The 26,014-nt window shown below is 47.0% G+C and overlaps 1 protein-coding gene across 46 annotated transcripts in view; it reads left to right on the plus strand.

Moving 5' to 3' along the window:
* The window catches only part of CUX1 (cut like homeobox 1), a 349,540-nt gene that overhangs the window by 143,839 nt on the left and 179,687 nt on the right, over positions 1-26,014 (plus strand). For 24 of the 46 annotated variants that reach the window (XM_081557760.1, XM_081557761.1, XM_081557764.1 and 21 more), the window contains one exon: positions 19,972-20,019. The exons of 1 other annotated variant lie outside the window; for it this stretch is intronic. In XM_081557760.1, the coding sequence (XP_081413886.1) occupies positions 19,972-20,019 (48 nt within the window). Of the gene's footprint in view, positions 1-14,458; positions 14,594-19,971; positions 20,020-26,014 lie in introns of all 46 variants that reach the window. 21 more of the 46 variants (XM_081557723.1, XM_081557752.1, XM_081557717.1 and 18 more) reach the window with 2 other exon arrangements.

A 26,014-nucleotide genomic window follows, 5' to 3' on the forward strand; every position in this document is an offset into this window, starting at 1 on the left:
TTATCTGCTCATTTTAAATGCAACCATTTAAAAGTGTAAAAACCATCACTAGCTCAAGGGCCATAAAAGTACCAGCAGGCCTGTGGACCAGCACTGCTTTCAGCCTCTAGGGTTGCCAGTCTGTGCCTGTCAGGGACGGGAGTCTGCAGGTTGTCTCCCCAACCCCCCCACCCCCGCCATGCTCCCCCATGCCTCCTGCAGAGGCTTCTAACCTGAAGTCACTGTTGGACTTGCCCTGTGTCACAAAGAACTTGGCCTCTGATAGAATCAGAGAGGACTCGTGGAAAACTCTGTGGACACGTGCGCGTATGTCTGTGCACTGCTTCTCACCAACGGCCTTGTTCTCACCTCCCTGACTGCTCTTCTTGGTGCTTGGCCCCAGGCCCACTGTCCTGGACTGCTGGCATATTCCTTCGAGAAAGAGGGCTCTTTTGACCATTTGCAGGCACCTGCCTGCGCCTGCCTTCCCAATTCTTTGTTCTCCTCTAAGCTCAGCACTGTCCATCCCTGAGGCCCATTGGAGAAGCAGGGACTGAGCAGGCCTGGCCCAAAAGCGCTGCCCTCATGGTGGGGGGAGCCACCTTCTCATCCAGCGGGGCTCATTTGAGACCCGAGTCTGGACTGCTGGCCTCTTTCCTCTTGAGCAGTTTTCCTGCCTGCGTGGTTCCCAGAGCTTTGCCCCATTCAGTCGGGGTCTGTCTCCTCTGGGCTCCGTCCACCAGGTGATCCTGGCCCACCTCCTGGCTCAATCACCAGCACAGCCTGTGGGGAGCACATAGGTCATTTTGCCTTCTGCAGAGATCATGCTCCTTCTAGAACCTGCTTCTGTGAGGCCCTTTTTCTGAAGAAAGAGCAGCTCCAGAGGGTCCCGAGAGAAAGGCAGTGAGGACTGGGCAGGAGTGAGGGCACACATGTGGGTGAGTGTTGCCAGAGCGGTCTTTAGTCTTTTTTTTTTTGCAGAGGAGGGAGGCGGTGAAAGATTAGCTCAGGAAGATAAGGCCCTCCCTGGAGTTTAAGTCTGGTTGTTGGTCACAGATCTAGGAAAGCAATAGGGTTCCTGGATTAAAAGACCCTGATGCGGGGAAAGATTGAGGGCAGGAGGAGAAGGGGGCGACAGAGGATGAGATGGTTGGATGGCATCACTGACTCAACGGACATGAGTTTGAGCAAACCCCGGGAGATGGTGAAGGACAGAGAAGCCTGGGGTGCTACAGTCCATGGGGTTGCAGAGTCGCACACAACTTAGTGACTGAACAACAAGGTTCCCAGGAGGAGCTGCAGCCTTTCAGAAATAAAGCCACGTACGGTTAATATCAGCACTGAGAAGAAAAGATTGGCAGGGGTTGACTTGCACACTTGGTAACCTCCATTGATTGAGACCAGCTTTAGAGGTGTTCTTTTAAACCACCAGGCCACCAGTTGTCTCATTACTGTTTAAACAGGGAAACCTTATTAGAATCTCTTGACGTCTAAACATACCATACACTTCCCTTACCGGGAACCCTGAAACCCCAGCACCTGTCAGAATCCAGGCCGAATGCATTTGTTTCAGGGAAAATAACGTTCTCAGTGAATGAGTTTTGCCCTTCATCTTCAGAAAGTGATTTAATCTGGAACAAGATGTGTGTGGCAGAGATGAAATTAAAGCCATTCTCTGGGTCGGGTTCAGCACCACTGCTGAGACCACGACAAGACACCGCTGTGCCCTGGGGTCACGTGGGTGCCAAGCAGCAGGGGGATGGGGCTGCAGGGGAGCCTTCACTCTTCCCACTTTTCCACCAGGAAATACCTCTCTTTCCAATCTCATCAGTGTTCGCGCTCTGACCTTTGCAGCTGGCCTTCCAGAGGGTCAGACTCTGTCCCCATACCGCTTGCCAAGGTCTGAACTGTGTTAAAAAGTCAGGTCCATCTTAACCTCTGACTCTTGACCGCCCTGTGCTCTCTGAGGTTATGCCCTCACCCAGGCCTTTGTCTTTCTCATTGACCTTAGGCTATTGTCCCTATTGTCTGTGTCCTCAGTGCCTCTCCCGGCACGTGGACATCCCCCCAGAGCGCTGGCCGCCTTGCCCCCCATCGGTCTTCACACTGTCTCCCTGGCCTTCCTCTCCCTCCATCACTGCTGCCCTAGTCCTGGTTTTATTCCCTTTGCCTACAATTCCATTTCCCAATCACCATCCTAGGCTTTCCCACTCTGGCTCATCCTGTAAGCTGCTTCTGAAGTGGCTCTCTGGCCCAGTCGCCCCCTCGGGTCTCCGCTCACCCCTCCCTCCGTGTCTAAGCCTCAGTTGGCTCCCAAGTACCCTCCTCCTTGCGTCCTTCCCCAGCCCAGTGGGAAGCCTCTCCCCTGGGCCTCTGTCTTATCTCACCTGGACCCTTCCTCCATCCCACCCTTTTCCAGCTTTGAACTGGAAGCAGGCCGCATGCACCACTCTATGTGTGGAGTGGCCACTTGGTGGAGTGGCCACTTGGTCCCCATTTCAGGGGCCCCAGAACACTGGGTCCTCCATCTTGCTCTGCTGTGAACCTGCCCGCCTAGGGGGGAGGCCCCCATCCTCACCCATAGTCAGACAAGACATGTGTAGAGACTTCACATGTAGCAAAGATCAGATTGCACGCTGAAGGTGAACAGAGTACATTTTCCAGAGGAGAAACTGCGGTGCAGTGGTAGGAAATCCTGGTGGGCACAGGTTCCCAGGCAGCGCCCGTATCAAAACATGCCACGTCCTTGATCACTCACCACAGCTCATCACTGGCCAGGAGTGAGATCGGGGCTCCACTCAGCCAGGCAGGGGATGCAGCTCAGGGGCCCCAGGCCCGCGTGCTCCGTCTGGTCCCGTGATTCCCCGAGGCATAGCACCCAGGCAGGGCCTGCTGCGGTGGCAGTTCTGGGTGAAATATTGCTTGGGAGACAGCACGGCGCAGCGGCTTTGGCGCCAGCCAGCCCCCAAGTCTGTGCGATAGCCAAACAGCCTCAGGTGAAACACAGCCTCTCCAAGCCCCAGATTTCCTCTTTACACAGTGAGGATGATCCCAGGCGCCTGCAGTGCACGGTATGGCGCCTCTACCAGGCTGCCCACATGAGCTGGGCCCCAAGCATGCCTTGGGGGACGCGGCCCGGTGTCACCCATCTCCCTGAGGGACCCACAAAGGAGAGGCGCCATGGGGGCAACGGGGCCACTCAGTCCAGACCGGGGAGCTGAGCCTCTTTTCATAAGTGAAATGATTCAAGCGCGTTAGGGCCCAGGCCCTGACCTCTGCTCTCTGCCCTCTGCCCCTTCTCTCTTACCATGGGATCACTCTGCTTCCCCACCCCAGGGCAGGTGACATGGTTTGGCCAGCCTTTCTGTACTTCTTTATCTCTAGTGTATGTTTCTGTAAATTTAAACTTTCTTCGTTGGGTAAAAGCTTTAGAATTACTAAGATTCCTTTTGTGTTGCATAATGTTCTTGCCATTTAACAGATTAGCAGGCATAATTTCAGTGAGCCTTCGTGAATGGCATGCCTCACTTAGCTTAATCTCTCTTCGGTGCATGTTACAACATATGAAGAGAATGTCTCCAGCACACACGGGGAGCTTAAAAATGAAAGATCACTCTGATCCAAACTCTGAGAACAGGGGACGACCTCTTAAAAAAGAGAAGATGTGGCGAGTGGCCTCCCCTGTGGTCAATGCAGGATTCCCTGACACAGAAATGCCAGGTGCCCTCGGGATGGGCATGGGATGTCACATCACGGCACCTGGGGGAGGAGGGCAAGGCATCGAGTTGGAGGTAACACTGGAGGAGAAAACCGGCCTTCCCTGTCCACAAACTTGCAGGCAGACATCACTTGGAAATCTCCGTTTGGGAAAGCCGAGCCCTGTGGAAGATGGACTGTGTCGGGCAGCCTGAGGGGCAGAGTAGGGAGGGGTTTGAGAGTCCAGGGTCTTCAGAGAGCATGTGGCCACCCCAAAGTCAGCAGCCTGGAGAGGACCACCCCGTAAGTGCCAGGCTCTCAACTAAGCTCCTGGGAAGAAATGACAGCCTTGTTGTCTAATCAGGTGAGATACCTGAGTGCCCACCTGGAACAAGGTACACTTTGCAGACTGTATAGAGGTTCAGGGGCTCTGAGCTTTTTCCCATGTAGACAGGGACAAGGTCATGATCATCACGGTCACAGTCACAGCCACATTCAGGACCTCCTGTGTCCATTCGTTCAAGAATGTTTCCAGGATGCCTACTGTGTGCCCCAAATTGTTCTCATAAGGCCAGCGACACGCTTCCTACCTGACAGTAGGGAGGCCTGAGGTGCAGAGAGGTGAAAGTTTAGTAAGCAGTCCAATTCACTCAGCTATTCAGTGGCAGAGCCGAGATTCCAGCTCAGGTCAAGTAGAATTTTTTTTTGTGAGGATGACTTTGCAGACGTGCTTACATAAGAAAGGGAGATTTCACAGAATGACTGAACCATGCACAGCGATTCTTGAGTCAAATCTGTGTGCAGGTAATCTGGGCGTCTGTTGTTTATAAGGCCACACCCGGGGGGGTGTAGTCTGGAAAAGGAGACAGGTAGAGATGGGGTAGTTGGTTTGTTGGTGCATGTATGTGTGTGCGTGTGAGCATATCTACATGAAAAGAGTGGGTATGTCCAGAAGAAGCCCCAGTGAAGCACTGATGGAGCTCTTGAGGGTCCTGTGCATGTGGACCCCAGTGACTTGCTAACCTGAGGACTCTTCCAGAAGGTGCCAGTCAGACACTGTCAGTTTACATTGCTCAGCCCAAGGCATGTATTATGTTTTAATTTATTGAACTTTATTTCTGTAACCCCTCCACACAGTGTTTTGTCTAGAGGAACCCCTGTCTGGATATATCATTTTATAGTAGATCTGCGGTGCTACCTATTCTTACATCATTGCCACCACATTAGGGGAACAGCCTCTTGTTACAAAGAACAAATCCTAAGAGATGCATCAGAGCAGGTGCTGCAAGTCCAGGCATGACGTGGAGGTGGCAGGGGGCGGAGGGAGGGGGGACATTCAATGGAGGGCACGTGTAAGTTCATGGTCCCCTGCCTGGCAGAAACCACTCATTCCCCTGAAATTTTTCTCCAAGACCACCAGAAAGAGATGTCTTTCTGGAAAGATCTGATGCTTTCTGGGTATGGCGCTGTTACTGGGAGTCAGAGGTGACCTTTTCTGGCTGTGTCCGTGAACCCAGTCTGAGAGGGGTCCACCGTGTGAAGCTGGTACCCGGTCAGGGCAGGAGACCGAGCGATGCTTCCTGATTCGGAGGAGGAGGTTTTTATTCTTTTGCCTAGACACTTGAATTTGAAATTACATGTTTTGTTACAGGTGATTTTGGAATACTCCAGAAAGGACTTTCCTACACAGTATTCCAAAATAATTTCACTGCATTTTTTTAATCATAATTAATATATATATATATTTTTTACAATTTATTTATTTGTTTTTGGCTGTGTTGGGTCTTCATTGCTTCACGGGTTTTTCTCTAGTTGTGGTGAGTAGGGGCTACTCTCTAGTTGCAGTGCTCCGGCTTCTTATTGTGGTGGCTGCTTAGGGTATGTGGGCTTCAGTAGTTGTGGTGGGTAGGCTCAGTAGCTGCAGTTCCTGGGCTCTAGAGCAGAGGTTCAGCAGCTGTGGTGCACAGGTCTAGTTGCTCCGCGGCCCCTGTGGCATGGGATCTTCCCAGATCAGGGATTGAACCCACATCTCCTGCATCGGCAGGTGGATTCCTTACCACTGAGCCACCAGGAAAGCCGTCACCACATTAAGTTTTAAGCATGGGTTACCATCTGGTTGGTTTTGCATGATTTGCTTTTGTAAGCAGACCTCCCAGTGGTCCTCCAGGTATATGCACATCCCCAACAGACTCCTTTTGTTTACGTAGCATCTCAAGGAGCCAATGGAGTCACGACTTAGTCTCCCCTGCACACCTGCAGACAGATCTTTCCAGCCTCGGTTTGGGTACCTAAATATTTGAACCCCATGCTCTACAGCCAGTTTTCTTCACTTCTCTTTAGTGAGCCTTCAGCATCTCTTAAAGGTTATGCCTGAAGACTTCTCATTGCAAAGCCATCTCTCTCTGAAACCTGGAGCCCTCCATCCCCCACTTCCCCATGTGTCCTGCTCGCACTGTGTCCTCAGGGGTAGGCAGACCTGGGGTCGTTCATCTGTGTATCTCTAGAAGCTTGACTCTCTGTACACATTTATTGGGTGAGTGAGTGAATGAATGAATGCACGCACGCATGCATGCAGTGAGCATTCTCTCGGAGAATTCGTAAACTCTTAGCCAGTCATGGAATTTCCCCACAGCCAGCTTTTAGAAGCCTGAAAATATTTTTGATATTCATCTCTTTAAGGAATATGTCAGAAAAACTCAGCGCCAACCACTGTTTCTCAACTGATTTCCTGAACGTGTGATAAGAAGCACGATTCCTTGGGGGAGATAACCCGTTCAGGTTAAATTCTTGTGGAATTCCTTATAGCCCTGTGTTGTTCAGCTAAGATGTAGCAAGAATGTAAATAGCTAGGTACTTTTTGACCTACCTCAAATATTTACCGATGTAAAACATTCTGTCCTCATACCAAACACACACACACACACAACACCCCCAGCCCTGGGTTATGAATATGAAGACTGAGAGTGGCAGCCCTGTCTTATGTGGCCAAGCTATAGACCGAGAGAAATTTTACGAACAATAATAAGGTAAGAAAAAGGCCAAAGCTCAACTTGAGATGCTGGGAGATAAATAGATGTATATTTGCCATATATGGTAATAAAGAAGTCTGAGCAGACACTCTTGGCATTTATGGACTTCTCAGTGATTCATCAGCAGGACTGAGAGCTCCAGCCAAGAGATATAGAATTTGTTAAACTGTATCTCTTTCCTGAATTGTTTTGCTACAAAGAAGCCATGCTATGTGTTCAAAAGAAAATTCCAGGACTGTGTCAAAGTTAGCGTTTGGTAACAGGCCTGAGAAAGAGGCATTCCAAAAGCATTTGGAAACCATTCGTTTACCAGAGAAGAATCACCCTCTAAGCGTTAGCCATTTTTCTAGATTTTGTCGACTCAGGTTCTCCAGGAATGGAGGGGTCTGGGCTTTCTTCGCCCAGCTGCTCGTGTACACACCCTTCCTGCTGTCATCTGTTAAGGAGGTAGATGTTAATTCGTGGCTCCATCTCCAGGACGGGATCATAAATGTCCATATCTCCTTCCAGCCTTCGGTTTCTGAGCTGCACCTGGTTTCCTGCCGTCCAGGCCTGCAGCACAGCTCCCGGCAGCAGCCCGACCTCCCTGGACTCCCCAGCTGGCCACTGCTCCTTGCCCCTATAGGAGCTATGTGACCGCATCCCAGAGATCAAGCATGAGGGACACTGGCTGTCCCTCCACTCCTGCAGCGCAGTCATACTGTCCCACCCCCGCCACCCCATCCCACCCCAGATGTCCCATGAAATGTGCTAATTTTGAAATAACTCGTATGCTTAGGAACTGCAAAGTTAGGTGTACCAAGAAGATGTCATTTTAGACATGGTCCTCGAGCTGTGCAGACTAACCAGAGGGGAGAGTCAGTGGATGAAATCATCTTTGGACCTTGAGGCCACAGGTTTTTTATTTTTTTTTTTGCACAGAATTCTATAGGAGGCATAGCAGAAAAATATGTTTGTTTGTTTAAGGAAGCTACCTATAGATGGCTGGAGGAATATAGAAAGGAAAGCTATCTTAGAAGTTCAAAGAGTTTATTTATTTTTGTTGCTGAACCATGCAGCATGCAGGATCTTAGTTTCCTGACCAGGAATCGAACCCATGCCCCTTGAAGTGGAAGCATGGATTCTTAACCACCAAACTGCCGGTGGAGTCCCATCGAGGCCACAGCTTAATCAGCAGGATGGGCAGTTCTCCTCTCCTCCCTGCCCTCGCTGGGCATCATAACACTCAGGCCTGACCTCTGGGGTCTCCAAGGTCCTGCTGGATAAGCCTGGGTGGAACTAAGGAGGTGCCTTCTCAGTGCCCTTGCGTGGACTTCCTTTGCTGGAGTGACGTTGGGTCCCCTCCCCGGAGCGTGCCAGCTTACCGTTTGGGATGCCAAAGTGCACGTGGGCCAGGAAGCCCCCAAGGAGCATCCCTGTGCTCTGGAAGCTTCTATTTCTCCTCAGTTGCTAGGTTGGGGTAATCCCTCGGGGAGCCTCTGGGCATCTTGAAACATCAAGCCTGATTCCAAAGGTTTAAATTCCCCAGTTGCCACTGAGTCACATGTTCCTTAGACTTGGTTTTCAGCCATATGATATAAATAATTCCATTTAGAAATTAAGAAATTATGGTCTGCATTTCATATGCCCATGGCTCTGTAGTATTTTCCAAAAAGGAAAAATGCATGTAAAAATTATAAGATCCCTGTTTGGATCCCTTGTCTGTGGGGCCTTCTGGTTGCCTGGGCGTCACTAGGAACCTTGTTTTGCTGCTGAAGCCCAGGACTCTGTGGCTGAAGGATCCTGCCTCTGTTTCCATTTGTGTGTCTGCATCAGTGTCTGAGGAGACATTTAGAGTGTGCCCTGCATCTGCAAGTAGATTTTCCCATCGTGTTTTTTTAATTATTCCTCTGAGCAATTCTGTGAAGCAAGTAAATATTAATAAAAAAATATGTACTGATTATTAAGCCAAGACAAAGGTATATCTTTTCTGTGCTGCTTAGTTTTACATAAGCTCGTTGCACACAAGTGATGAATAAACTTGAAGTAAGGCCTTCGAGTGGGGAAACAAAACTGAGATCAGAACTGGAAAAGAGTAGGTTTACAATCTGATTCTTTTTTAATTGAAATATAGTTGATTTACAATGTTGTGTTAATTTCTGCTGTACAGCAAAGTGATGCAGGTATATACATTCTTTTTGAAACATTCTTTTCCATTATGGTTTATGACAGAATATTGAATATAATTCCCTGTGCTGTACAATAGGACCTTATTGTTTATCAATTCTGTATGCAATCTGATTTTAAATCTTCTTTTTATCTTCTTGGCAATATCTGTCTTTGTTTTATGATTTGCCTGCTGAGTCCAGGGTCTGTGGCGGGGTAGGGGGGGTGAGGGGGCTGTTCTGCTCCTTTGGTGCTGGTTTGAGATGATGTTTTAAGTGTCCCCAGTACTGTCTAAGATCTGAGACTTCATCTTCTGATTACAAAAAGGATGAATGTTCATTACAGAAATTTGCATATAGTGTAAAGAAGATGATAATAAATCACCTGTAATCCAAGACATAAATGTTAGCGTTGTTGCTTTAGATCTTTCTAATCTTTTTAGGTTCATAAATACTACATATGTTAAAACAATAGATATTATTCTGTATGTGCCATTTGTAGCATGGTTCCGCCTACCACCAGCACCATAGTATTATATTTTATATAAATGAAAAAATGTAAAACATATAATGGACCAGTAGACTTCCTGCTAATATTTGTTGTACTTATGAAATAATTCTCCTTTGGAGAACTATGTCTATTTTAGCTATCCATTAGCAGGTACCGTATTTATTTTCTTTGTGAGCTGTGCACAGGCTGAAATAATGCCCAGCCTTTTGCTTGGCCATGTGGACAGCACCGTGTCAGGGATTCTGCCATCACAGAGCCACAGCGGGCAGGAGGGTAACCCCGTTGCTGTGTAAACCTTAAAGTGATCTTACTTTTTTGAACTATCACTCGGTCTCCATCCTTAATTTTAAAAAACAACACTCTTGAGGTTAAAAGGATACAATTTACTTAAAGCCAAGGAAGTGAAAAATAAACCATAATCCCACTCAGTCCACCATTTAACACTGATGTAGTTCTCACCATCCTTTTCCAAACACCTACAGATGTACATTTATTCATTTTTACAATGTGGGGATCAAACTGTAAACCCACCTTGTAGTCTGTGGCTTCTTTCCCCCTCTCTTCTCCCCATTTCACCTCTAATCATCCTCCAGATCCTCAGGGGCCCCTTCCTCCATCCTGCAGGAAGTGCCCGCAGGCCCAGTCGGGCCTGCGTCATAAGCGTGCTCACAGCGCTGCGTGCCTCCTCTTCATGCGCTGACCACATGGAGTGTCCTCCCCCTGCTAGACAGGCGCCCCACGAGGCACAGGGACCCACTGGTTCTGCTCATGACCGAAGGAGCGCCTGGAGCCGCGTCTGAGAGCCTAGGACAGCTGGTCAACAGATACTTGTTGAGTAGACGGCAGTCACGTGTGTTACTCCATGACGTTAGCGGTCCTCTGAAAAATAATTTTACCAACTGCCTAATGTGCCACTACAAGGCTACCCTGGTGGCTTGGCCGGTAAAGCATCTGCCTGTAATGAAGGAGACCTAGGTTGGGAAGATTCCCCTGGAGAAGGAAATGGCTACCCTCTCCAGTATTCTTGCCTGGGAAATCCCATGGACAGAGGAGCCTAGCGGGCTATAGTCCATGGGGTTGCAAAGAGTCAGACACAACTGAGCAGCTAACACACACAACGTGCCACTGTATTGCTTTACAAAAGTTTATTTAGTAAGTAACCCCCTGCTGTTGGCGCCTACATCATTTCTGATTTTTCTGTCTTCCAAACACAGGCTAAGCATTCTTGTGTGTAGATCTCTGCCTGCATCACTGATCTTCCTGATGGGTAAATTCCTAGAAGTAGAAGCACTCACGAAGGCTTAATCTACATTCTACTCCAACATACCCCATTTGTCTACATGTCATTAGGGCTGAAGATCCAGAGTAAATGACACAGTGAGGGAGAGGGGTGCAGGGCAGTGGGAGTCACACTTCCTTTTGGAGAGTCCCAGGGTAAAAAGGCATCTTGGGCATGTCCCGTTTGGCACATGGATCCCCTTTGCAGCAGATCCCATGAAGGGTCATTGTGGTGCTGTGTCTGAGAAGAGCTTCTCTTGTTCACTCATTCAGTCCACAGGGTTCACAGTGTCTCCTCTGGGCGTGGGACCATCAGTCGCCCCAAGCAGAGTGTGTGTGAATGGAGTCAACAGTCTACTGCGAGGGAGCTTCCTTGGTGGTCCAGTGGCTTAGTGTCTGCGCTCCCAATGCAGAGGGCTCAGGTTCGATCTCAGGGAACTAAGATCCTGTGTGCCACAACTGAGATCGAAGATCCCTTGTACAACAACTAAAAACCCAGCACACCAAATAAATAAATATATATTTTTTAAGTTAAAAAAAAAAGTCTTCTAGATATCTATCTAGACTTGGTTCTCACTCGAACTAGGAGGTAAGCCCCAGGAGGACAGGAACCACGACCAGCTCATTCACAGCATAGAGTAAATGCTCAGATAGATATATAATAGATTATGTGTATACTATATAGTTCTTCTCTTTGACAAACTCAAAACCTATTAATGTTCAGATCCATAAACAAATCTCAGCAGTATTTTTAAAGTTCTGAAATAAAACATAAGGTTTAGAAACGAGCATTTATGCAGAAAGCAACCTGGAAGAATATTTTGAAATCAGGCCAGTCAGATGTAATTAGAGTCAGAGGGACCTGAGGTGGCCTCCTTCCAGGCCCCACCTCTGAACCCCTGGCCACCAAGAATCCTGCAGGAAGTCCCTGCACCACCGACAGACACGATGCCAGCCCAGGCCAGGAGAGCCAGATGCTGCGAGATGCAGGGGAGGGCCCAGAGGCGCCTGGCTGTCCCAGCTGCTTCACGGAACTCAGCCGGTCATCACTGGATCCACAGCCTCGACCTCTGGACAAGGAGCCATTTTCCGCTCTAAGACTAAAAAACCTTAAAGCTGCCATTTCCGAACATCTTGATCTCTTAATATTGAGGATTCCAGAGAGCTTTTGTGTCCGTGTGCATATTGATCAGTAGTGACCGTGTTAAACATTCAAAAAAGATGTGTTTAAAACAGAGGAAGTCACAAGCACACGTGCCATCTCTTTGGGGTGATAACCTCACCTGGCATGCAGTGTCTGGGGAACTCCACCATTCATCTGTGTGAGAATGACACTGGAAAATGAAAATGGCAAAAATAGTTTTGACCTCATGCACCCCTGGAAGAGTCTGAGGGAGGAGCCAGGGGTCCCAGACCTCACTCTTAGGAGTGTTCAGGCTCTGCTATATCACTGAGCTGAGGCCACGTGCTACCTTCAAACCAGGAACTCCATGCATCTCAAATCTGTGTCCTAGGCACCGTCCTCAGCCTTCCTCACCTTTGGGTCAGGTTCAGGCATCACCGATCTGATAAACCTGCCCCTGTTCATCATCCAATGAGTCCCCCACCACTTGCTGTCACCCAGGAGCTCAGGGGTCCTCCCCTCCACCTGGCTCCTTGGGTCTCCCTCTGTCCTCTGCCTGCGCGGGTGCCCTCAGCTGGCCCAGCGCCAGGAGCCCTCCACTCAAGCCATGCACAAGCTCCCCTCTGCTCAGCCCCACGCAGCCAGGCCTTCCCATTACGCAGTTTTATTAGGCACTGTGCTGAAGGCACATCCATCAGTATTAGAGCTTTTCTGCCAAGCTACAGAACATGTTTTAAATGGAGCAAAGAAATTTAAATGGGAAGAAATTATAGCATGAGTGAGTTTATCCCTTTCAAGATAATCTTATTTAATAACCAAAAAACTCACAAAGATGTGCATTCTATCCAGCTACAAAGGCAGCGTGGCAGGTTATATATTGTGGTAATTACATGTTTGGGGTTTCATTCCTGCTTTAGACTCGATTTCTATTATCTCAGAAAAATCAACCATTGTAGAAAAGGACTATTCATTTATTTCATTGCTGGGTGGCCCATGCACTGTAAAAATAGGTCAAGAACAGTAATCTAAATTGACTGCTGATAAATAATTAAAGCTAATGGAATTTTCTCAAATCTGTGAACTAAAATCTTTGAGAAATTGCCAGGACATACCGTCTGCTGTTGTATAGAAAGATATTTTTTATTTAACACTTCAGCTTAAATGCCATTTAAAATTACTCTCTTCTATCACAAAGACTGGAAGGAGCCTGTGTATATCTATAAAAGTAACCAGAAGTAGGGTGCTCCATTGAGAGCCCCATGACTCATCTTCGGATGATGAGATGGGAAGCGAAGGTTTCAGGATCCTGGAATAAAGAGAAACTTCGCTTTTCACTGAACTGCATTTTACACTGAGTTCTACAATCTATGGGTCACACAATATATATGGTCTTGCTTGAAAAGCTCCATACCTGGTCTGTGCTCCTGTGTACACGATAAAGGGAGACTTCAGCCACCTTCAGTGACACAAGTACCAAGAACTATCTTTCTTATGTAGATAATTGTGATTCTCTCATTGGTGCCTTCAAGACTTTATAAAAATACACTTGACAAGTATGCCAAGAGGTTATTTTTGAAAGAGATGGCTTATCAATAAAGCAGATTGTTATATTACAGTCAATGAGAAAACTGTCCCTAAACATGACACACTGGTGGGTTTTTCTTTATTAATAAGGACTATTCAGCCATCAGCAGGATATTTTAGAATCCCAAGGACATCAGAGTGAAGAATCAGTAGCTACATGCTTTTAAACAATATGTCTTCGGCGTTTTGGCTTTAAGTTGCAGAAAGAGGGTCATTTTCTCCCTTCAGTTGGATTAAATGTCTTGGTTGAAAAAAAATCACTTATTTGCTACTATTAGTTTTTAGCAAAGTTGTGGTTGTTAAACTGCACTACCTATATCTAATAGTGTATTTACAGTGTTTTAATATATTTATTAATGATGGACCCCATTTCTGAAATTAAACTTTTTTGCATTTCTCTTTATGAAAACAACCATGTATGGAAATTTCTTGATTTAAAAAGAAACTACCCCATTCAAATAGTCCCATCTGGCATCTCTATAATCTGTATATCTAGTGTCTAGAACCTGACTAATTGTATTTCACATTGTAAAGCTCTTTAGAACCTTTATTCTGGGGTGGCCAAGGTCACCGGGAGACACAGTGGGTATTGTCCCATGGCCGTTAGAAGGGTCCCATTCCTCCTTTCTTCTTGTCTAGAACTTTGTTCCAACATGACTGAGGGCTTTTTCGGTGCTCCTCATATACAACACAAGTCATGGGAGCAGATGGCGTTAGAAATACCGGTGGGGACTTGGAGCAATACCTTCTGTCCCAAACAGGAGAGAAGCAAGAGACCGTGGAGGGAGGACTCTGGGCAGGAAGGCTCTGTTGAGGTTTGTCAGACAGGAGTGGGGAGAGTAGCGCTTGGTCCAGAGTAGGGTGTGGGAAGGAGATGAGCTGAGCCCTCAGATACCTGCAGGGCTCCATCTCCAGGCCCAAAAGAGGAAGGCTCAGCCGTCTGTGCTCCCCTGGTCAACCCAGGGCTGTGGGGAACTGCTTCTCTGACCTCCCACTAAGAAAACTCATTATTAAGCAAGTCCGTGCAATTGCCTTGAATCTGATCTTCTTTTGGGGGGGGGGGTGAATTATTTACCAACAGACTGCTTCTAGTAATGACATTATTTGTGCTCAGGACAGCTTCCTTCTGAACATCAGCATACCATCCGGGAGAGACAGAGTGGCTTTGGAAGGGGGAGCCATGTGGCCAGGACACCACAGGTCTTCTACCTGGGGCAGGAGATTGGACCAGACGACCCCAGATTTCCAGGTTAACTTGATGAAGCATACAATTATTTAGTTGCTTGGCTGTATATAACTTAAGAGCGACAGTCCCTCACCCCTCATTTCCTCTCTGTCTATTCTGTGTGATTGGTCAGTTGAAGGCGTCCAAAGAGTGAAATATGGTGCCTTGAAAAGCTTTCATATTTCAGACATACATGAGAAAAGGTGAGGAATGCATTGAACCTACCCTCCGTCTATAATAATCATCCACTCATCAACACACACTTATGTCATCCTTATGGTCCCCCATTATCCCCCCCATTGAATTATTTTGAAACAAAAATCTTATTTCATCCATTATCATTTTAGTATGTATCTCTAAAAGACAACAGCCCTTAAAAAAAAAAAAAAAAACAGCTGCACTACCTAAAATGTAGACCACATCAATTAAAATAAACAACTCGAGATCTATTTTAACTTTAGTTAATCTTGTGATCATATCTTGTCAGTTTTATAATGCATACACTTTAACACATTTCACCATGTTCAAATCAGAGTGAGGATGAAAATCAATGACATCACAGTTGAACAAGCAGCATTTTTTCTCTTTCTGTGGTTTAACAGTACCTCTTACATTTGACAGTATCAAGGTTAGTGAAATAAGCTATATTATACAATGATTTTCTTTGAATAAACACCTAAAACACTTTCAAGTCAGAATTTCCTTACTTTGAAGCCTGAGTAATGAGGAGGGATTAGTGAACTCATTTGGAGATATTTTCAGCCCTGGGTGGGTGTGTAGCACAGAACCTCCTCACTGAGAAACACTTCCTAGGGTTTTAAATCCCGGCCAGGCTTATATTTTCTTGGGCTCCAAAATCACTGCGGACGGTGACTGCAGCCATGAAATTAAAAGGCTTGCTCCTTGGAAGAAAAGCTATGACAAACCTAGATAGCATATTAAAAAGCAGAGACATCATTTTGCTGACAAAGGTCTATATAGTCAAAGCTATGGTTTTTCCAGTAGTCATATACAGATGTGAGAATTGGACTATAAAGAAGGTGGAGCACTGAAGAATTGATGCTTTCTAACTGTGGTGCTGGAAAAGACTCTTGAAAGTGCCTTGGGCAGCAAGGAGATCAAACCAGTCAATCCTAAAGGAAATCAACCCTGAATATTCATTGGAAAGACTGATGCTGAAGCCGAAGCTAAACCTCCAGTACTTTGGCCACCTGATATGAAGAGCTGACTCATTGCAAAAAAACCCCTATGTTGGGGAAGATTGAGGGCAGAAGGAAAAAGGGGCAACAGAGATTGAGACAGTTGGCACCATCGACTCACTGGAATGAGTTTGAGCAAACTCCAGGAGATAGTGAAGGACAGGAAACTTGGCATCCTGTAGTCCGTGGGGTCACAAAGTCAGACGCGACTGAATGACTGAACAACAACAAACAACAGGCTTATATTTTTGCCTGGCCCCTGTCAATGGTTAAACTCCTTTCCCTACCTGGATGCAGTGCAGGAAATGTGAGCCAAAACCCCGGAAGTAGAAAAGGCTGAGGGTTACCCCAGGCTGAGGTGGTTCTAAAACAGAAGCCAAAGGGATGAAGCCACTTCTGAGGATGCTGCTGGTCTGGGTCCCTAACGGCTGCTGTACCCACACCAGATCAAGGGTGCTGGCAACCACAGGGGAACCAGAGAAGGGGCCTTTTAACACATATCCTCCACTCTGTTCCTGGTGCTCTTGGGGAAACCCTGTTGTCACCACAGAAGGCAGGACCCCACTTCTGGTCTGTGCCACCAAGCACAAGGTGTCACTAAGACACAGCTAGATGGTTCAGAGCCTTCAACATAGGTAGAGTCGTTCAAGAGAAACACACCTGAGTTACAGAGAACCAAAGGGGAAAGGGCATTATAAAATTGAGTAAAACATCCTGGAAAATCTGGAGCTTCGAATCTTCTGGAAATGGAGATCATTTTATGACTTGGACGATGCATTTGTGATTCACAGCCTCCTTTTGTTTACACGTGAGTCCTGGCTGTTCCCCTTCATCTGCTTGTCCTTTCAAAGCTAAACAGCCATGTCCTGGGCACCATTCTCTGCAAGACTCAGAGGTGGGCCCCGGGGTGGCCCCCAGCTGAATCCACTGTGTGAGATTCTGTGACGCTGGCCCTGGCATCGCATGTCAGTGTGGACAGGAGACGTGTGATGGAAGCTGGGAGTGCCAGGCCCCAGAGAGGAAAGAGAGCCTCCCAGAGACCACCCAAGCACTCAGAATGGGCAGAAAGTCAAAGATTCAGACCATCTGGGTTCAGAAACTGTGTGTCTTGTGTCTCTTGCTGACACCTCGCAGGTGTGACTGAAAGCTGTGTGGCGATTTTGTCATTTTATTTCTGTTTCGCTTTTAAGTCAGACAGGTTTCTCCAGCAATAGTCACTAGATAGAAAATTCCTCAATGGCATTTTGCTGTTCAGTTTTCTGATCTAAAAAAAAAACAGCAACCAGAACTGTGAATCAGTGGTTTGGAGAATAATGAAAATCCTTTTCACACAGAAGCATCTCTTGATAAACATCACTTATTATTTGCAACATGCTCAGGGGAGAGAAGGTTGCAGTGCAGTTCTCTGGCTTTGCCAACAGACACCCGATATTAATAATCTCAAGGGCATTGCTCTCTGCGTGTTAAGATGTTTGCTGCTTTCTGCTCAATAAATGATGCAGAACTGAAGAAAATTTGAAACAGTGCTGAAAAACCTGTCGCTGAGTTAAGTGTCATGAGGCTAAAAAACTTTGGGGACCTTCTGTTAATTCCCTAGTTCTCTTTCATGCCAGTGTGCTGTTGATCAGCCTAGACCCCTTGTTCTTCAGTTTACAGTTGCAGAGAAGGGCATGTGGCTACCTGTGATGATCAGGAGTGACAGGGCCTGTAGTTTCTGGTGCTGTCCAGACAGCAAAGTCCGCTCTGTTCTTAAAGGACAATGCATCGAGTCATGTCCTCATTAACCGATGACAGAGCCGCTCATGGATCAGAAGTCAGCATCCTTGGTTCTGCGTCCTTAGTTTGGTCCTAAACCAGGTGATATTTGGAGGTAGCATTGTTGGTTAAGGAATTTCTCAGACTGCCTCCCAAAAAAAGGGGGGGAATAGGTGATTTTTTTTTAGCTGCTGACTCGAAATACATCACTTTGTGTGTGTATGATTGTGAATATTTAGTGCCTTTTTGTCCTCCACTGTCTTCAGATAGATGTGTGTGCTTGAGTACAAACACATCCAGCTTTAATATCTTTAATGGGTTATTTTAGCAGGTCTGTCAGGAGACACGAATATGCCCAAAGACATGATTTCTGAAATATACATGCTGGTTAAGACCAGGGGCAACAGAGAGCAGTTTAGTTTATTTACTATCGTTATGAGCGGCATGACTCTTTCTCCTGCCGTGCTGGAGTCCTCTGGAAATACTTCTGCCATCTCCTGAACTTCTCAAGGCTGGTGTTCCCTGGAGGCTGGCTGCCTGTGCAGGCTGGCGGGGCTTGGGGGCGGTCCTGGCACAAGCCTCGTAAGAAGCACTGTTTTGTGGGCTGAGTGCCAGGGCTCCTGGTACCTGTACCCAAAGCTGCCCCCCGCCCCCCAGGAGCTCTCTGTCCTCCTCTCTACACATGGTCTCAAACGCCTTGGCACCACCAGCTCTCACAGACCATGACCCCATCCAGCCTCACTATTTCCCCTCTGAGTCTGGGCCAGTTACAAGCCTTCTGAGTGGTCCAAGTGTGCCCCCCCGCCGTGCTGCTGTCCAGGTGGCCTCTGGCTGTCATCCCTGTGCCACACCTGGCCAAGGTGATTCCTTTATTAATCTCCATGTGGGCCCCTGGAGAGAGCTCTGGGTTCACATCCTGACTCTTCCCCACTGTGCAACCTTGGACACGCCTCCTTCCCCGTCTGAGCCTCAGGCATCCCTCTCCATGACATGTGGGTACCAGTCCCTTTGGTTGGCAGAGTGACTGTGGAAAGCAATGAATGCCCTGTATCTGAAGCCCCTCACTGACCTAGGCCCTCTCCAAGTGGTAACTCATTAACTTCCACCTGTGACCCCCTTCCCCATGGGGCTCCCCAATCCCTGTCCCCCTTCTTCCTCCCCCTCACAGTTCCTGCAGCCTCTCCCTCACAAGGGCATCCCCCTCAGCACCCCCGCAGGTCAGTTTCCAGCCCGCGACTCTACTCAGCTGCACTCGCCCGCGACTCTACTCAGCTGCACTCAGCACTACCTGGACATTCCACCGAGTGGTGTTCTCAGGCCTGGTGTCTGTGGCAACATTCAATACAAATACCTTGTCCCTCTTGATACAACCTCCTCTCAATCTGTGTTCTTCTGATTCTCACTCTTCGCCTCTCCTTCTGGCCGTCGGGGAGCTAGGGGTCCACCAACCTTGACCCTCCACCCCCCACCACCAGGGCGAGCCCCGATCGGCACATACAAGTGCATCCCTCAGCCCCCAGCTGCCCGATGTGGTGGCCACAAGGGCCCACCTGACGTGCTGCTGGTCCAGATGGAGATGGGGGGGGTGCACCCCAGGTTTCAAACACTTAATATCAACAAAGGAGGGAAACTATCTTGTTAATGATTTTTGTATTGATTACATAGGAAATGATACTATCTTGGATATATTGGGTGAAGTGAAACCGAAATTGATTTCATCTGTGTCTTTTTGCGTTTTGAACATAGCTGTAGAATGTCTTAAGTCACACAGGTAGCTGGCACTCTGTTGATGTTGGCGGCGCTGGCCTAGGAGACGGAGCCCAGCCTCGGAGGCTCACGTCAGTCTCCCATGAATAGTGCTCAGAAATAGCAACTAAAATGCAGGATGGTGACCTGGGTCCATCTCAGATACAAACAAATCAAAGCTACATTATAATACCCTATTTTATTCTAGGCAAATTATTTTAGACTGACGTTGGCAAAAACTTGAGTCCACACCACATTCAAAATGAGGTGTATCTAACCAGAACTCAGAAGAAATAAAGCCTAGTTGTATTCTTAAGTGAGTTCTCTCTCTTTATAAAAAAAATTTATTTGGCTGCGCTAGGTCTTAGTTGCGGCATGCAACGGTAGCTAGTTGCCACACTGGAACTCTTAGTTGCAGCATGTGGGATCTAATTCCTTGATCAGGGATTGAACCCAGTTTCCCTGCATTGGGGGCACAACATCTTAGCCACTGGACCACCAGGGAAGTCCTGATGAGTTCATTTAAGCTAAGGGGCACAGTTGGCGTTATTTGTGTTGTATGAGGGAGAGGATGGTCCAGGAGAGGCATCGGGATTGGTTTATGTAACAGAAAATAGCACTGAACTCTCGGAAGACCTTAACGAACATTTCCCTTCTCTTTTCTCATCCAATGGCTGTTCCTGACGCATCTTCTCACCCCAGGATTTGCGCAAGCAGGTAGCGCCGCTGCTGAAGAGCTTCCAAGGCGAGGTAAGCATTTGGGTTTCTTTTACATCCCCTGTTAGAGCCGCCTTCCCGTCCATCATGCTTTCTTCCTATTCTCGTCACGGAAGCGCCGCCGGCCCAAGGTGCTTCCTCAGAGGCAGCCTCCCCAGCCGCACCAGCCCATCACCCTCAAAGGGATGTTTCCACTGAGTCCGCTGTTAAAGCCCACGTGGGAGGGGAGACAGGATTCAGAATGTCAGAAGGGGCAGCGGAACCCGGAGCGCAGCAGCCGGCATGTCACATATCCCCTGGTGGAATGGGCTTGTTCCAGCCTCGGAGCTCATGGGTCCCCTGAGCTGTTCCGAGGCTCCCACCCCGAGGCCTCCTGTGCAAAAGGACACGCTGCGTCAGTCTGGTGCCTTGGTGCACGGCCCTGGGGGGGAGAGGAACTTCACAGGCAGAAGCCACACGGGGTGGTTTTGGGCTCGGTAGAAGGAACGTTTTCTAAAGAATCCTTCCAGAGAAGGGTCAGCAAGGTGGCAGGTGGGTGGCCGGTCACCTGAGACCTGTGCGCCCTGAATGCTGCGCATGCACCAAGAAGGCAGGTGGTCCAGGTGGGTGACATGCCAGCTCCTCCTCCATTCTCTGTGTAGAATTTCGGTGAAACTCGGTGAATTTCAGAAAACCAGAAAGGGTGTTCGTGTGGGGGAATTATTCCCTCTCTGCCCCTCTAGAGGGAATGATAGTGTTGTAATAATTTCGAGGAGAGGAAGCCTCGCAGCAGTTCCCAAACTTTTTGGCACCAGGGACCAGTTTCATGGACGACAATTTTCCCGTGGACCAGGGTGGGGGAGATGGTTTCATGATGATTCAATCACGTTACATTTATTGTGCACTTTATTTCTATTATTATTACATCACCTCCACCTCAGATCATCAGGCATTAGGTCCCAGAGGTTGGGGACCCCTGCTGTAAAGAACCCATGCTGATGGAATCTCAGAAATCTTGTGTTCCTGCAACTTCCCAACTCTCAGAGAGCCTGGGGAAGAGGCCGGATGCGGGGAGGTGAGGGGGCGAGTTCAGGAGAGATGAGAGCAGGCAGGCAGATGACCCTCAGGAGGCTGGGGAGCAGGAGGCCAGGGCTGCCGCTGGGCAGACTCTTCAGCACTCGAGTGACAGCAGAGGCTGCAGAAGACAGCGGCGGAGGCCACAGAGGAGATTGCAGGACAGCGAGGGACACGTGTAGGAGCAGCAGCCACACTGCAGTTGTGGCGGCCGCAGATCTGAGAGCCGGGCAGACGGGCTCCTCTCCCTGTTAATAACTTCCTGCCACAGGAAAGCCCCAACCCCCCCACCCCCCACCCTGCCCCGTGCTTGGCTCCATGAGACACAGAAGAACATCAGTAGCCCAGGTCTTGGAAGGACTTGAATTGCCCTTTTCTCAGAATTATATCTCCACACCCCCGTTCTCAGTAAAGCCGTCACCTTACGCTTGCCCACGTGTGATCTGATCTCTCCTTCTACCTGTTCAGCAGCTTTTGTGAGACCCAGGGCTTAGTGTTTCTCTGGCTGAAATAGCTCAGGGTGCTCTTTCTGTTATTTGCTTGCTTTTCCTTCCTTTCTGAACAATTTCCAATCTACATACAAGTATTAGTAGAAAGGCTGGGGATAATGAACAGCTGAGCCCTCTTTACCCAGACTCCTCACCTGTGAACGTCATGCCACGTTTGCGCCCCTCCCCACACCCTTGTGCTCAGCGTTTGAAAGTGAGTTGCAGAGAGTGGAGGCGGTCACACCCTCAGCTGCATGAGCATCTCCTAAATTCAAGGGCATTTCAAATGATACTGTGTTTCTATAACTGTCATACTTTAACCCTGCGTATCACAGCTGGGAAAATAACATGAATTTCATAATATCTAATATTCTACCCAAAATCATATTTCCCAGTTGCCCCCAAAATATCTTTTATAACTGCTCTGCATTACATTTAGGGGATATTTGCATTTCTCTTTTAATATAGACACTCTCTCCACGCCCTCATCTTTGTTATTGATTTTTTTTTTTTTTTTTAAGGAATATAAGCCGGTTGTGTAGATTATCCCAGATTTTGATGAGGCGACGGATTTAGTTCTGGCAGTATGCATTACATTTAAAACATCTGTGAGACATCTAGGCTTCCTATTTGCCTAGTTTTTTTTTTAAGGCTATTTGAAAAGTAAATATTTTTATAACACCCTTAATATCTACCAAGCCTCTGCTAATTGCTATATGTATATTAAACAATGTGTGCTTTCTAATAAGCTGATTTGAGTGGAGGGGGCTAAATCCTGCTTGTTTCTGAGCTTGCATTGGAGCGGGTAACTGCACGTGGGGACCATGCATGCAGGTGGGGCCAGAGGCAGCATGTCCGGGTGCTTAGATAGGCAAGATCCATTGGTATTCAAAAACTCCACCTTCTCTGGTAACCACAGGCTTGTTCTTATACCCTTCACTCTAGGGTCTGCTGCTACAAGTTTATTTATCGGATATATTCTTAGAGTTCATCCCAAGGTGCCTGAACTCCCCCTGGAAGAAAGTACTGGGTTAGTGAAATGTGATCTTTGCCTCAGAATTTGTATAGATAGCTTTCTTTCTTGAGATCCCCAGAAGAAAAAAAACAAACAATAAAAATGAAGTTTTCCAACAGTGAGAAATTCACAGAGGCCTTTAGAGTTCCGTCGAGAACACTCCTTTGTTGTGTCTTAACATCATGGGAAATGCTAGCCTAGCCAGGGGGCTGCTTACACCCTTAGGTATTCTCCTGTAAATCCAGACACCCTCCTTCCTGTGGTTTGTGGGACCCGCGTGATTCAGTAACTGCTCACCTTTCTAGTCTGCTTACCTCTTCCCTCCTGTCTCAGGATCAACGGCCGTCCCAAGTCTCCGCCAGGCCTAGGCCCTCACCGACAGCCCCTGGGCCTTTGCACGGCTGACTTGCTTCCCGAAACGCTCTGCATTCACCCTCTTTACCCGGCTTGCTTTCTCAAGGAGGGTTTTCCCTGAGCCCTAGACGACAGGCCAGGTCCCCCCTGCTGTGTGCCTCGAGCTTGTCTTTATGCCAGAGACCCACCTGTCATTTGTATCGGTTCCCCTCTCATCTGTAAAATGTGTGAAGGCAGCTGCTGTGTGCTGTCCTGTCCATCAGCCATTGTGTCCCCAGCAACAACTGAGAACCAAAAAGTATCTGGCCTCTCAGAGTGGTTATTGATAAGCTATGGAACAGCCAGGTTTCCTTGGAGGCAGTTTTAAAAGCACTTTGCCTCTGTCCTTTCTCCAGGATCTGTTGCTGTTCATAAGGCGAGAGCGACCCCAGAAGATACACTCGAGAAATACCTTTAGAAGAAACTAGTAAATTTGTTAACCTTGATGGAAATGTTTGGGATCACATAGTCATAATGATTATTCATAGTTGTTATAACAGAGTCATCAAGTTTAACTCATACTGAAATTATAGTTATTTATGGCTTTACCTAAATTTTGTGGCTTCCCTGGTGGCTCAGTGGTAAAGAATCTACCTGCAATGCAGGAGACTCGTGTTCAATCCCTGAACCGGTTGGGAAGATCCCCTGGAGGAGGGCATGGCAACCCACCCCAGTACTCTTGCTTGGAGAATTCCATGGATGGATGAGCCTGGTGATTTACAGTCCATAGGGTCACACAGAGTCAGACATGACTAAAAGCGACTAAACAGCAGCAGCAGCATACCTAAATTTTGGGCTTCCCTGATGGTTCAGACAGTAAAGAATCTGTCTACCCTGCAGCAGACCCAGGTTTGATCCCTGGGTCGGGAAGATACCCTGGAGGAGGGAATGGCTACCCACTCCGGTATTCTTGCTTGGGAAATCCCATGGTCAGAGGAGCCTGGCAGACTACAGTCCATGGGGTTGCAAAGAGCTGGACACAGCTGAGCAGCTAACACTTTCACTTTCATACCTAAATTTGTGTTTCATAAGCCCGGCTGGGCAGGGGTGGGGGTAGGGGTATCAGTCCAGTTTAAGGCTTAGTTTAGTCCAGTAATTCAGACAGTCCCTTCAGTGAAGTGATATTCACACTCTAGGAAAATGCTAAGTCCTCCAAATGGTCTACCCCGGCTCCTTGCTCCTCTCCCTGAGAAGGGTCTTCATACAGAGGTCGAGGGGGTGAGGAACTGGCTCAAAGCCCTACTCCTCTTGGCTGTAGGGGAGCTGGGTACTTAACCCATGTCCTCAGAGAGGAAACTCCACTTAAGAACTAACTTAGTTGCTTATACTAGAGGGGAAATAAAAGACTAAAAATGCATGTGCTTAGCATCCAGCTTAAAAAGTTATAAAAGTGTGATAGAATAAGCTCAAAGAAAAGTGGAAGAATGAACTTTTAAAATATAATTAACAGTATTATATAAATTAAAATGGGCTTTGCTGGTGGCTCAGCTGGTAAAGAATCCGCCTGCAATGCAGGAGACCTGGGTTCGATCCCTGGGTTGGGAAGATCCTCTGTAGAAGGGAAAGGCTACCCACTCCAGTATTCTGGCCTGGAGAGTTCCCTGGACTGTATAGTCCATGGGGCTGCAAAGAGTCGGACACAACTGAGCAACTTTCACTTTATAAATTAAATGAATGAAAAAGAAAAAGACCCAAGAGAGAAGCAGCCCAAATGTTGAATCTTTGAAGCAAACCACTACCAGAAACAAACCACCTTCCTAAATCAAGGAAAAAAACCGGTAAGTAATAAAAACAGAATAACTTTGCAGCTGCAGCACAGAGAGATTAAAGAGAAGATAAGGGAATATTATAATCTGTCTTATGCCAATAAATTTTAAAACCTAGACAAAATGGACAAATTTCTAGAATACTGTGATACCAAAGTTGATTAAAGAAGTAGAACCCTTGTAACTATTGCAGAAATATTCCCACAAGGCCTGGACAGTTTTATGGAGGAATCCTATCAATCATTCATGGAACTGTTCTGTTCTTTTACGAAATAGGAAAAATTCTTTTCCTTCAGAAAATAGAAAAAGAAACACTTCCTAACTCACTTTATGAATCTAGCATAGCCTTCATACCAAAACCAGACAAGAACAGTGTAAGAAAGGAAAAATTAAAGCCAGTCTTATTTATGAATAGATACACAGAAGTCTTTAAAAAGGTACTAGTAAGTTGAATCTGTCCAGCTCCATGTATCCTAAGAATCTGTTTGGTTTAACAGAGTTATTAAGGCAAGTTAACATCATTCACAGATTAAAATGGAAAAATCTCAAGTGTGACAGGAAAAGAATTTGGTATACTTCAACATCCATTCATGATTAAAAACAAACCAACCAACCTACCAGCAAAGCAGGAACAGAGGGGATGTTCCTTAACCTAGGAAAAGGTATTTATCAAAAGCTATGTCAATCATCATACTCATTGTTGTCAAAAACATTCCCTATAAAATCAGGAACAAGACAAAAATGCCTACTATTGCCACTTTTATGTAACATTGTACTGGAAGTCTTAGCTAGCATGGAAGACAAGAAAAAAAAGTATGTACAAGTATTGGATCAGAAGAAATAAAACTGTCATTTTTCAAGTGAGTCTCAATTATTTAACAAGGTTGCTAGATACAAAATCAATATACAAAAGTAATTGCCTATCTCTGCATCAATAGCAAGCTGGAAAAGGATACCGTTGCAGAAAGCAACAAAAAAGTAAAGGATACTTAGAAATAAATATAATGATGCACAGGAACTCTTTCTCGAGAACAGTATAATGTTCTTATTGAACAATATTAAGGAATATTTTAAATGTAGAGAGTTAAGGTATTCAAGGATAGAAATTCCCACCATGATTAAAAACATCAGGGACTTCCCTGGTGGTTCAGTGGTTAAGACTTCACTGGAATGAAGGGGGTGTGGGTTTGATCTCTAGTTGGTGAGTTAAGATCCCACATGCCTCAGGGCCAAAATAACCAAAGCATAAAACAGAAGTGATATTGTAACAAATTCAATAAAGACTTTAAAAATGGTCCACATCAAAAAATCTT

Source organism: Giraffa tippelskirchi, chromosome 13, assembly GCF_054371585.1.
Source record: "Giraffa tippelskirchi isolate mGirTip1 chromosome 13, T2T-mGirTip1v1.2.pri, whole genome shotgun sequence".
NCBI lineage: Eukaryota > Metazoa > Chordata > Mammalia > Artiodactyla > Giraffidae > Giraffa > Giraffa tippelskirchi.